Here is a 13,106-nt window from a genome sequence, read left to right on the forward strand (position 1 = left end):
CACACTACTGGACGTACGTATTGTCTAGGCTAGTTGCTCGATCGTCGGGACGACTTTTCGATCAGTTGCTCGCCAAAAATTACTGGTCTTGAATATTAATGAGTTGGTTAGAAAATGCTACCAAGCTACTGAAAAAAGTGATCAGCCTCGTTTTCACCTGATTTTCCCGTCTCATCACATCATGTTTTGTTTCTCTAATTATCGTTACATCTCAACAATCTGAATTTTTTAAGTATTTTTCCCGAACTCAGGAAAGGTTAAATAAGCAATATATGGCCACTTGTCTCATCCCCGCACCCCCCCTTTAAAATCGGACGATTTCCCCCCATTTTAGCACAAACTTAACTTGAATTGAATAAAAATTGAAAAAGTATAATTTCTTTGATTTATTTTTTATTTTTTTGTCAATATATATAACTATTTCATCCATGTAGCTTTCATATTTTTGGCACAAAAAAGAGATAGCCAGTATCCTAATTTCCTGTGCATTTGTTCTATAATCTTTTGCCTACCAGATGCTGCCAATGTAAACACCGAAAGGGGTCTATTGTTACTGATCAATATCCTATAGACTTCTACATAACAAAGAATGGAATCTGACTATTAAATTAAAAGTCTCTTTATAAGGCCTCATAAGAGAGAAAGTATTTAGTTATTGGTAACAGAATTTATGATATGTTACAATTGTACTAACTGTATTTATAGACATGAGCAAACTCGGAGTAACACAGCAAACACTCAGTGAGAATTATGACACAGGTCAACAGCATATGGTGTCAAGGACACCAGAGGAAATTTTCATCCTCATAAACGAGTCCAGCAAACATCAACAGAGGAAATACCTTCATGAAGATGCTGTTCTTGAATCCCCATCCCAGAGTGATACCACCCAGATGCCAACCAGTCATCAAGAAATGATGGAAGCACTAGAAAAAGAAATATTGTCACCATTCCAGTTCCCGTAAGAAAATATCTTGTAAATAATTAATAATAAAATTATCAATAAATTAATTTAATGAAGAATACGTAAAAATATAATAATTCGATGTTTTGAACTCCCAACCCTGAGGCTTAAAGCCTGCATGAAAAAGGCTGCAGCAAAGCTCCTTACTACACGGAACATGTGCTAATGTTAGAAGGATGCAGCTTCACAAAATACAAAGTAGCATAGGATGCTTGATAAATTTTCTCAAGCATATTTTGTCTAATTGAATCAAGCATTACTTTCAAGTGTGTCTGCAGGACCTTAGTCATAATTGCCATTGGGAGAGTGCAGGGGTATGCAAAAACGAACCATCTGGGCTGGGGAGGATGCAAGTGGGTGCAGACAGCGATTTCACCTCCCTAGATTGTATTAAGAAAAAAATTGTTGTATTGTAATTGTATTGTTGATATGATTTACCAGTAAGATTTTTAATGTATGAGAGTGCAATTTCCCTGCACCTAGAGGTCTTTATTCTCAAAATGTTTCCACCCCCAACTATGGTGTGGCTGAGGTGATATAAACTCTCATGCACCCCCTACCGCCAAATCCTGCTTCCACCCCAACTGGGGCTAGGGGCAGAGCCGGTTGGATTGCAGTTCTTCAATTTTCTATTACTATTGCAAATGTATTGTCCAAAAACCAGCCTAATTTTAAACTGGTGGTTAAAATCCTTTTCTTATTTAAGGAAGCTATGTACTTTCAAATTTTCAATTGATCGTACTGCACATAGTCTTTCTTTTAGATAAAATGTTCTTTGTTTTTTTAAAGGGTATTGATGTCACCACAAAGAATGGAAAAACTGAGCCAAGTGATGTGGACCAGAGAGAAGTTTTTTAAAGACATCGCATCACTGATTATAAAAGGTAACCATTTGTCTGCTGCCTGTCACATATTTCTACAGTACAATTTAAAGACAGTGTTGTAACTTTGATAAGAATTTCACCTACAGTCGCACAAGACACTGTGTTAAAAAGCATCTGATATTCTTCATAACGATAAACATAGCCAAGAGAAAGATAAAAAACATACAACTTGCTAGTAGTTTCTGGAGTTTTGAGAGTTGTTGTCATGCATCAATTCTGACTAATGGTCTGGCCAGCCATCTGCATGTTTGAAAGAGTTTATATATGGTTAATTTATTAACAGTGTAACAGACGGTGGCGTTTCCAAGAGTCTTGAAGTGGGGGTGGGCTGCTAGGTCACAAATATGGTAATTTTTTTTGCTTCAGATATTTATGTATATACATTGCCCTTTATTTCGCCTAATTCATATGAGCCTTAATTGAGGAACTGATGAGACACCAATTAAAACCAGACACTGGCTGGGTTTGAACTAGGCTCTTTAACACAAGAAGCAGAACATACCCTTTACTTTATACCCAAATACTTTAAATATCATAATTTCAGTACCTGTCACCGACCAACTAGTGCTTACAAACTTAATTGACGAAGCTAAGTTATTACTGAATGCAAGAAACGAGCAGTGCAGTGGGGACTTGGAGCTGAGTTTAACATGGGATCCCATTGCTTTGTCAAGCCTTGAAGTTGTGGATAGGAATTTTTCGCCAGAATCATTTGGCAGTAAACCAGACACCGATATCAAACCACTGTCGGTTGTTGAAGAATTCTTTCCTTTGGAATACACTGAAGGTTAGTTGGCAAATTAAACAGAATTGATCCAGGATTTACAGTATAATCCCAGGGGCAGGGAGGGGATATATGTGCATGGCTGCTGTTTTATAATTATATTGTAGTAATGAAATCGGAAATTATTTGTCAAAATGGAGCAGGGAGAGACAAATACGCACGACTGATTGTTCTATTTATCTGTTGTAATGAAATTGGAATTATTGGTCATGATAAGGTGGGGAGAGTATAGTGCATTCCTGTGTTTGTAAATTTATTGTTGTATTCATCAAAATAGGTGAGGGGTGATTATGTTCCCATCCTCATCAAGTCCTCTTGCTAATACAATTGAGGAAAATGCTTTTATTAAATTTTCTCTTTCATTTAGTAAATACTGTATAAGTTGTGAAGTTGAATAGCTTAGTGGTTAAGATGCTTGCCTTCCAATTCCAGGGTCATGGGTTCAATTCCTGTCAGTGTTGCAGGATTTTTTCTCACGACCAAACAACTCCACTCCCTAAACCTCATATTGACATTTAGTTTGTGTAAAGCATCATGTGTGTATGTTTGTCATGTGTAAGGGATTGTCACCTACACAGTAGGACAGTGATATTCGTTATTGACAATCCTTGGTGCATGTGTTGTGTAATTTTTAATGTGATTTTAAGATTGGTCAATTAAAATGAGATAAATCAAGCATTTTAATTTGAATCATTTTAATCTTTGTTTTAATAGATTTTACCTCACCCAAGATTACATACAACGACGAGCATTTAGAGCGGAATCCAAAATGTACTACAAAAAGAACAGATCTTAAGGACCACATGCTAATTGAAGACCAAATGGATCATCTTATGATGCCAATATCAGGAATCATTAAGAATGATAATCTTTCAAGTGCTGATTCAATCGTAAATAAAAAGGAAGAAAGTGAAGAAGAAATGCAAACCAATGAGCTGTCAAAACAATGGAATGAAAATGAAAAACTAGAAGTTGATGGTGAATCGCTTGAAATGAAGAAAAACTGGAATGAGAAAGCATATGATATGGAAAAACAAAAAAATAATGAAAATGAAATGCTAGAACTTACAAACATGGAAAAACAACAGAATGAAAAGGAACTTGTTATGGAAAATCAATGGAATGAACACAAAAAGCTAGGATGTAATATGGAAAAAGAATGGAATGAAAATTCACTTGAAGTGGAAAAACAACAAAACGAAAAAGAAAAACTTGCACTTGTAAAATCAGATAAACAAATCAAAAGACAAAAAATATTGCATGAAGAAATAATCGAAAAATCCGTCTTGCCCTTTACTGGCAATCCAGTTGAAGATTTTTACATGATAAGAAAAGGTAGAAAAATTGGTACAGCAAATGTGAAGAAAAGTGGAAAAATGTTTGAAATTGTAGAGACAAAGATTGAGGCAAAAAGCAGGGAAATGTTGGAAAATATGGAGATGAGATCATGTACAGTACCAGAAGAAGTGCATAGAAATACAGAGGACAAAGGTCAGGAGAATACATGTAAGATACCTAATCTTGATAATGATGATAATAACAACTCACAAAACACGATGGTGTGCATTTGGATACTTGGAGTATGTATTATACTACCTAAAAAACATACATCTTTAAAATATTTATGCTGTTGTAAAGAATTTGTTGCCTCCCCTCCCGTGCCTCATTTTAGGCTAAGCAATATTCATTCAATCAATCCATTAATTAATTAATTAATTCATCAATCTATCCACCAATTGAAAGTTAGTACTTCTATAAACACACCTCTATTTGACGACACTGAGTTAAATTTTAAGTTTAAATATTCAGGAAACCAAAACTATTCTTATACCTGTATTTAGTATGATTATTCATTTACTCATTTCATTTAATTTGTTTTCCATACTGATACATTGTAATAAGTCAGTTCTATGGTCTTTCTTTTTCAGGTTCATGCACTCCAAAAAAAACACGCAAGGATGAAAATCCTACTAAGGAAAGACAAAAGAAGACGAAAATCAAAATCATAGAAATCAGTCTTCCAGGTGAGAATGTTGTGTTATGTTGTACACTGTACTAAATAAAAATCAATTATATTATATGTATTTTAAAAAATTTTAATTGGTCTTGCAGAGTCCTACCAAGAAATAATGAATATGATTCAGATGTATGCACATCCTATAATAATGTCCTTGAAGGAAGGAGGCCACCTTGATGAAGGTGTGACATTCTACACTCTAAAACCAATCACTACACGTTTCATGCTTAAACAGAAACATCTACTACAGCATAAAAATAAACATGGTAAGAATCTTGATAAAAATTTAAATCCTTGCCGAACCATTGATGCAGCTACACTGAAGCAATGTAGATAACGTGCCTTGATTAAGGACACAAGTAAAAATCACAGTGAAGGATTGAAATCCCAACCTCAAGGTTTAGAAACCAAACCATTTCCACTGTGCAAAACCGCTACACCACCTTAAATTTTATTATGATTATTATATATGTGTCATAATATCTGACTTATGAGTTTATACTTAGTTATGTTTTTGTTAGCTTATTATTTAAAATATATATATACAGTATGTAAGGAATGCTAAAATGTAGAAGCGGTTTGGCACAGAGGTACGGTTTGGTTTCCAACCTCGAGGTCGGGGTTTCAATCCCTCCCTGCGCCTTTATCTTACAGTATGTCATTAAACAAGCCACTTTATCTGCATTGCTTTTCTCCACCCAGGAGTATAAATGGGTACCTGGTGGGGTTACCTGCTCCTGCGCTGATTACGGTCAGCAAGACTTAGCATGTTGACCCAATGACCAGGGAAAAGAATGCGTTTTATAACCGCAAGGAAGAGACGCAAATACCCGTACCAGTACCAATTCACTTCCATTAAGCTCTCTTAACTATATTTACCCCTCTCTCTCTTGCAGAGTACAAGTTAACTGTTCTACTCCATGCTTTGGTTTCTTCTGCTGGCCTGTTATATCACTGTGATCTTGCTACAGCATGCCTTCACCTCAGAGCTCTTAAAGAGAAATACAAACACATCATTCATGGTAAGTCTGCAAAAATGGCAGTTAAGCAGTAAGGATGAGTGGTGGTGGTTGTGGTAATGACTGGTGATGGTCATGGTTTGGTAGCAGTGGTGGTTGTCATATTCCATGCCTATTTTTTTTATACGTAAAAGTCTTTCATAAGTCAGTATTTGCTGGCATTTGTACAAGGGTGAGACATTAATAAACAATACTTTACTTAAATATTTCATTACTGTTGCATGTAAATTGTAAGTAACTTTTTCTAGGGTCAACATTTAAAATGTGTATTATATTTATTGCCTTGTGTTTTTTGTAATACAGATGAGCTGTGCCATCTGACACAGAGCATGATTATTACATTGCACAGACTTGATAAGGAGCATGTCCAGTCTCCCAAGATCACAGAGCTGGTGGTACAGCTCCAGAACTGGTACACTCGCAAGATAACTAAGGAAGGAAGTGATCTGGAGCCAAAGGTTTGGGCAAAAAATTATGTAAAGCACACACTGGAGCGTGTGGCGCAGCGTGTAAGGTGTTGGACTTCGGATTGTGAGATCAGCAGTTCGAGACTAATGCTCGTCGCATTGCTTGTGTCCTTGGGCAAGGCACTTAATTACGTTTGCCACTCTCCACCCAGGAGTATAAATGGGTACCTGGTAGGATGGTATGGCATTGAATGTATGGGTTGTACGCATTCAAGCAGCAATGACCAGGGATACTCCTCAGGGAGCAGAGAAACTTGCACAATGTGCGGATCTGCCAATTTAGTATCTAGTGACCAGGAAAATAATGATGCCAACGCCTTGTAAAATCTGCGGATTGTGAAAGGCGGTATATAAATTGTAGTTCTATAAAAAAAAAAAACACTACAATGACTGACAAGTTGGTTGACACATCAGTCAATGCAATTGATCACGCTCTGTTTGAGCACATACCAAGATGATACTTCCTGATGTACTGTATAATGTATAATTACCTTTATCAGTAGCATAACACCTGATCTCTCACTAAAGTCAGAGACCCTAGATCTTGAGAGACCCAGGATATTAATCTGCACTTTTTTGCCATGACCATGGGACCTAAATTGGCCACACAGGGACCTAAGCAGCAGAATGTGTAAAAAACATCACTTGTCGTGCCATTAAAACAAAAAATTCAGAAGTGGACAGGAAGGGGAACTTTGTGCCCCCCCCCTCCATAAGTCCTCAGGGTAGTAAGGCCCAAACAAAGAAGCCTTAGCAAGAGGCCTCAAGCCTTTTTGGTATGCCACTGGTCAGCATTTGTCATCATCATCATTACAATATTTGTGATCATCACCTAGCTAAGCACTAGAGGGTACAATGAGCTGTTGTCTAAAACATACTTTATTCAATAGATACTGGTTATTGTGTCATATGATGCCCCCAGCTTGGTCAACTCTATCTGCAGAGCTATTGGTTCTTTAACATGCAAGTACCATGTCTATTTCATTAGTTATATGTATCAACCATGATATATTATACAAGTTCAACAACTTTATGTAGGCCTGTATTCAGAAGATCTATCATTAGAAGTATAGGCTGACAACAATATATTTAAATTATAATAAAATGTGTCTATAATGAATTTCCATCTGCCAGACTATGAAAAGATAGGTATGGTGCCTATCATATGAAAAAAAAAAAATATGAAAACAAATGGTAATCTAAAACAAAAATTAATTGAAAAAAAAAATGAAATTTCAGGTTTTGTATGCAAAGACATGCAACAAGCTAGTAGCAGCTATAGTAATATATCATCTCAACTAGACCACTGCAACTGCCTGGTATTAAAGGAGATGCAGATCAGCGACGACTTCCCCTGGGCTCATTTCTCCCTCATTGTTGAATACGAGGACCAACACCAATCGCCTTGGAAACAGATGTGTCTGAGACAGAATATAAGATATATTGCTCTTAAGATTAGGTGGCCATCTGATAATTTGTCTGAACGTCACAGTAAGAATTTGTGTTCTTATAATTTATACAGCACAATGAAATTTAGAATGACATATTTTTTGACGCCATTCATATGTTTATACATTTCGAATAATATTTAGTTAAATGAAAATTCTACGTTTTTTCTTTGGCTTGACAGTCCACCCTTGGAAAACTTGATAAATTAATTGATGGGCAGGGTACATAAAATGTAAACATTAGTAATTGTTATTATAGATGCACAACCCACAAAACCACTGGAGGAGGCAAAGGATGTGGTACACACAATCATAGGCTCAAGTACTGTTACTTCAAACCATGAGCTTCTACACCTTCTAGAAGCAAGGTTAGTGCTAGTACATCTAGGAAGGCTTGTGAGCTACGCTTACTGTCAGACCTGGTTGGGAAGCAACTGTATAGAATCGGGCCTGGCTTTGAAGGTAGACATAGGCCCTAGTTGGAAAATTATAGTCAACATGCTAATGAGAAAAGAAAAACATGGTTGACAAAATAATAGCATCATTACATCGGACCCATGCCCCCATGTTTGGAGAAGCCATTTCAGGGAGATAATTATTAATATTAGTACAAAATGCAAATATATTTTGGTGAGAGGATTTGCTTGCTCACCGAAATGCTGGGCATTACAATTTTCGCGAGACTCCTACTGACCAGTAGAAATCGTAATAACTTGAATTTAATCCATACAATAATAGCTAGCTCGGCAATAACAGTATGGGGAAAAATCATTATCAATAAATGATGCCCAGTGGGCTTAATCTCGAGATGAAGCCCATCTCGAATTAAAGGGGCCCCCTCTTTAGTTTGCAAAATTAGCCTCGAAAAGAAGCCCATCTCGAAAAGAAGCCAGTGGGCTTCTTTTGGAGATAGCTTAGGCTTCTTTTCGAGATTGTACAGTACAAAAACAAAATAAATTAAATACAAGCTTGGTTTATACAGTAGTTTAGGTGATTTAATGCCAGGTAAATACACTACATGATACAGATTGATGTTACAGTGGCCTTATTTATTGTTTTATAGTACAAATCCACAAAATTTACAGCATTCCTTTTGAAAAGAAGCCTCCCTCTTTACTTTACAAAAGTAGCCTCGAAAAGAAGCCCATCTCGTAAACAAGCCCATCCAAAGGCTTCAATTTAAGGTTTTACGGTAAGTTACAATGTTGTCAAATAATAAGTCAAGCATGATTTTAATCTTTTCATCTCTTGCATATAAACTTTTCAAGATTTAACATTCAAGTTCTGGAACGAGATTACCTCAAACAATCTTCCTCCATCTGCCAGCCATTCCCAGACATCGTCATCAATGAAACAACCTGTATTGTTCTGCTTCCAGTAAAGCAGTTGACCGAATCTAATGCTGCTGAGTCTGTTATCAACAGGATAGCTGGACTAAGCCTCCAGTGTTGCCATTGTACTGTTCTTGTATGCAACAATGATGCATCAACAAGGTGAAGCTCAAAACATCTTCTCAATCAGTTTGCACCTAAATGTTTTAAACATTTAAAAAAATATACATTTCATAAATTATCAATGGCAGATCCAGCAATTTAAAAATATAGGGGGGAGGGGCAGGGAGGAACTTTCACAGATAGTTGAGGCTGAGGTAAGAAAATGTATGATTATGAGACCTCTAGATGGCTGGAAATGGCACTCTCAGGCTTAAATTTGAATATAATTTTCTTTTTTTCTTCATTATTTAAATAGTTAAATAGTTATTGAAAGTAGTTTAAATAGTTATTGAAAGCTTTAGGGGCCCAGGCTGGCTGCTCCCCCACCCATCTTCCTTGAATCTGCCACTGATTATGGATGTATAGCTTTGGTTGTAAACACTTAAAATGTCCATGCATTTCTTCTGTTTGACTAGCTACACTTATTCAGGCCACACTGTTAATAACCTAGCTCGTCTCCATGCAGTAACCTCCCAGTATTCACCGTCAGCAATGGATTATGAAGTCAAGGTAAATACTTTCAATGTTTAATAGAATTCACATATCCATAGTACTTACTGTAGCATAAACTTCTCTATCTTATCGTTTTCTCCTACCATTTATTTAATTGTTAAAGACATTTTAAAATTGATTTGATCATTGGGTTAATGCTGAGCTAAGCGGCTGTCTGAGAGGTATTGTTCCTGCTTCTTGTGCTGAAGGAGCCCAGGTCAAACCTGGCCAGCGTCAGGTTTTAATTGGAATCTGATTGCTTGGCTCCTTGAGCAACCTTCATATTGAGTGTTAGACAGGTTTAGGTAGCTAAGGTGGGTAGCGCTGTACTACAGCTGTTGCAGGTCCCCAGCCCAAATTTTTGATTTCCAATTAGAATGTGGACAACTGAAGAATTATTTTAAAAAAAAGAAAACAAATAACAATATTTCATTTAAGTGACTTATGAAGTAAAAGAATCAGGAACCATAGAAAAATGTTTATGACTGTGAATGGTCTCTAATCAAGATAAAAAAAAAAATGTTAACAATTACCCCTTTTCATTGACAGGTATTATATTGTTACGGTAATGAACAAACAGCCAAGATAGTGAGGTCAATATCAGATGCTTCGATGGAAAGCAGTTCAATATGGAACACGTCAGAGAATTGGTTATCTGAGACGATGAGCAAGGTGCATTCAAAGTTTATAACACAGACTTTGATTATGTTGAACTGTATATCTATGTGTATACCAGTGGTGGCACAAGGATTTTGCCCAATGGCAGAAGGGGAACTGATGTCCTCCACAGGGAGTTTAATGTCCTGATGAGAGCATCTAAGGGGCGAATCTAAGTTTAGAAATTTAAAAGGCTTATTTTGATCAATTTGCATTCTCATAAACTCTCCCAGATGGGTGTCCTGGGGCCCCCAGATGGAGGTCCTGCTCTCCAGTCTCCCACTGTCACCATCCCTAGCATGTACAATATTGTAATTATAAATTACAGTACATAAAGTACCGTACCATATTCTGCACATGATCTATAAAACCATACAGTGATTGTTGAGGTACTAAAATTCATAAATGCGATTTTCATAGTGAAAAGTCTGTAAATCAGAACTGAATCCTTTCATTGCAAACTGAAAAAATATTTCAATCTCTACCTCCTTGGAAATTATCAGTTAATTCAATTTACAAAAAAATTAAGCACTGTAATTCACTATTTTCAAATCAAAATTAAAATTGAACTTGATCACAATCAAATTAAAATTGAAAAACCCATTTGAAATACAAGAGAAACACCAAAATCATTAAGAAAATAGAAAATTGAAGTTTAAAGAAAATAAGTACATCAAAAATTTGTATTTAATTATTACATTTACAAAAATTTCCATTTTATTTTATCTTTTCAGTGTTTCACCATAGTATAAATTATTTACCATTAAATTCCATAATGGTTAAAATAAATCAGCTTTCATGCACATTCTTCAAACTTTTGGATAGTTTCCAAATTATTTTGACTTATGACAGCAACATAAGCAGGGGTGTATCCAGAGATGTCCGAATGGGGGGGCCCAAAAGGGGGAAATATTGAGATAACACTACCCTAGGGGATGCCTGAAAATTTTCTAGATGCCCGAAAATAACCTCTGAGGTGTTTTGGGCGATCAATTTTTTTTTTCTTTTTCTTTCTTTCTTTTTTTATAATTTTTTTTTGACTTTCCAAAAAGTGGACCAGAGCCAACCTGCCCCCCCCCACCTCCCAAATTCTAACTATTACCTTTCATTTTCGTTCTATTTTTTTATCATTTGCAGCAGGAAAAATTTCTTCTTTCATTACCTTGTTTCAACTCCATCAGTGCTCAGAAAATTCTGTTCTCCCATTGTCTTAAGAGCATCTTCAAGATGACATTACCATCCATGATTGAAGTCTTTCATTGGTTACCAACGAAAGTCCTTGAGGTGATAAACAATTGCTTTATATTTCTGTTCTCATTTTCTTAGCTTTTCAGATCTAGAAAAAAAATGCTGGAAAGGTAAATACACTTAATATTACTTTATTCAATGAAAACGAAAATCTCAAGTACACTCTCAGAGGTGTGTACCCAGTAGTTATGAGTATGGCCATGGGGGTCTGATATGATGGAAGATATGCGAAAGTGAGGAGTGGGGGTGGGCTACAGGGAGAAATGTGCTAGCTGGGTTCTACAGTATATTTCACTTCATATTTTCCCGGGTTTCTCCTCAGTGTGGGAGAGAGCAGCCTGGGGAGAAAACCTTTCTTCAGGCTCCTTCATAGATACACCACATAAGTAGAACTTTGCGTGAACTGCTTGTAATATGCACAACATACTATTGGAAGTTACTGTATATAAATCAGGCTGACAGTAATTCTACCACTTTCATTTCTTCACAGGTGCTACATTCAATTTTGCATTGCGATGAAGATAAGAAACCGAACTTAGAACTCTCAATAAAACAGACCATTCCATTTACTGACACAACTTTTACTGAAGAAACAGTAACAGATAGAAGAGGAGGCATTACACCAACTCATGCCAGCAAATTTTCTACTGTCAACACAGAGGTAAAAATGGAGCCTCACCACACATCTTATGAATATTCAACTTCAAAAAACCAGTTCAATGCCAGATATGGCATGTTTGCATCACCAGGTAATCAAAGCACAACTAAAAAGGAATTCACAAATAATATTTTAGATTCTAACATTTTTCCACACAAGCAACCTAGTAAAAAGCACCATCTTGACTCGGAGTCAATTCAAGACCGGTACTATTCAATCCCAACAGCAAGAGATCATTGGAACTTTCCATCTAGGATGATGATGAATCCAACCAATGATCTACAAACATTCAACGATCCAGTCTTCGATACCTGCAATGTTGGCAGTGTAACATATGAACAGGTCAACTATCATGGGTCTTGGAACAATCTTGTTAACTGCGGCCCGAATTCCAAATCATTTCACCAACCAAAATTCAATGACCTGTATGAAGATGAATTTGGAATAGGCAGTCAGTACTCAAATAAGTATTTGAAGTTAAATGATGGCGAGAAAGTGGCGTGTCACCAACATTATGATAACAGCATGGTCACTGAGAATGATAGGTCGGACCAGAAATGCATGATGTACAACCTACCTTATGGAAGCCATGAAAAATGGAAGCTGGAAACCAGTACGATGAACATATTGAGTAGTCAATCTGGCCAGAGGCAACATCTTAAGCAGGAAGATGGCAAATGGAGTAATTTGATTGGAGAGCAGTTGGATACAGATTTTGAGTGGCCTTTGAAAGCGGAGAGATACGCCAATACAGGGTTGGACTGGCTAGGGCAGGATTTACCACTTACATCTAGAGGAGGTAAGGAGAACTGAGGCTTAAACCCCACCAGTTAATTCAAAAATACTACAAAGTATTTTTATCAGTATCTATAATGTTATATTAACATATCAGCATACATCTGAACCTACATTAGGACCTGTCCAGACTACCAAATGATTTGACAAAAACATAACATGCTTAAATATGGTCATGTT

General features: G+C 36.5%; 1 protein-coding gene across 1 annotated transcript in view; it reads left to right on the forward strand.

Annotated features, from left to right (window-relative positions):
- LOC117117343 overlaps positions 1 to 13,033 on the forward strand; it is a 23,628-nt gene extending 10,595 nt beyond the window's left edge. Inside the window, exons 8-23 of the mRNA XM_033261617.1 lie at positions 706 to 961; positions 1,754 to 1,848; positions 2,393 to 2,635; positions 3,347 to 4,138; positions 4,561 to 4,656; positions 4,745 to 4,915; positions 5,546 to 5,671; positions 5,972 to 6,126; positions 7,026 to 7,098; positions 7,375 to 7,626; positions 7,843 to 7,951; positions 8,852 to 9,076; positions 9,493 to 9,586; positions 10,118 to 10,240; positions 11,363 to 11,509; positions 11,964 to 13,033. Coding sequence (XP_033117508.1) covers positions 706 to 961; positions 1,754 to 1,848; positions 2,393 to 2,635; positions 3,347 to 4,138; positions 4,561 to 4,656; positions 4,745 to 4,915; positions 5,546 to 5,671; positions 5,972 to 6,126; positions 7,026 to 7,098; positions 7,375 to 7,626; positions 7,843 to 7,951; positions 8,852 to 9,076; positions 9,493 to 9,586; positions 10,118 to 10,240; positions 11,363 to 11,509; positions 11,964 to 12,944 — 3,938 coding nt within the window. The 3' untranslated portion in view covers positions 12,945 to 13,033. The remainder of the gene's footprint in view (positions 1 to 705; positions 962 to 1,753; positions 1,849 to 2,392; positions 2,636 to 3,346; positions 4,139 to 4,560; positions 4,657 to 4,744; positions 4,916 to 5,545; positions 5,672 to 5,971; positions 6,127 to 7,025; positions 7,099 to 7,374; positions 7,627 to 7,842; positions 7,952 to 8,851; positions 9,077 to 9,492; positions 9,587 to 10,117; positions 10,241 to 11,362; positions 11,510 to 11,963) is intronic.
- The last annotated feature ends 73 nt before the right edge of the window (positions 13,034 to 13,106 follow it).

Source organism: Anneissia japonica, unplaced genomic scaffold (genome assembly GCF_011630105.1).
Source record: "Anneissia japonica isolate Jap-2015-1 unplaced genomic scaffold, ASM1163010v1 scaffold287725_len345208_cov150, whole genome shotgun sequence".
Lineage (NCBI taxonomy): Eukaryota > Metazoa > Echinodermata > Crinoidea > Comatulida > Comatulidae > Anneissia > Anneissia japonica.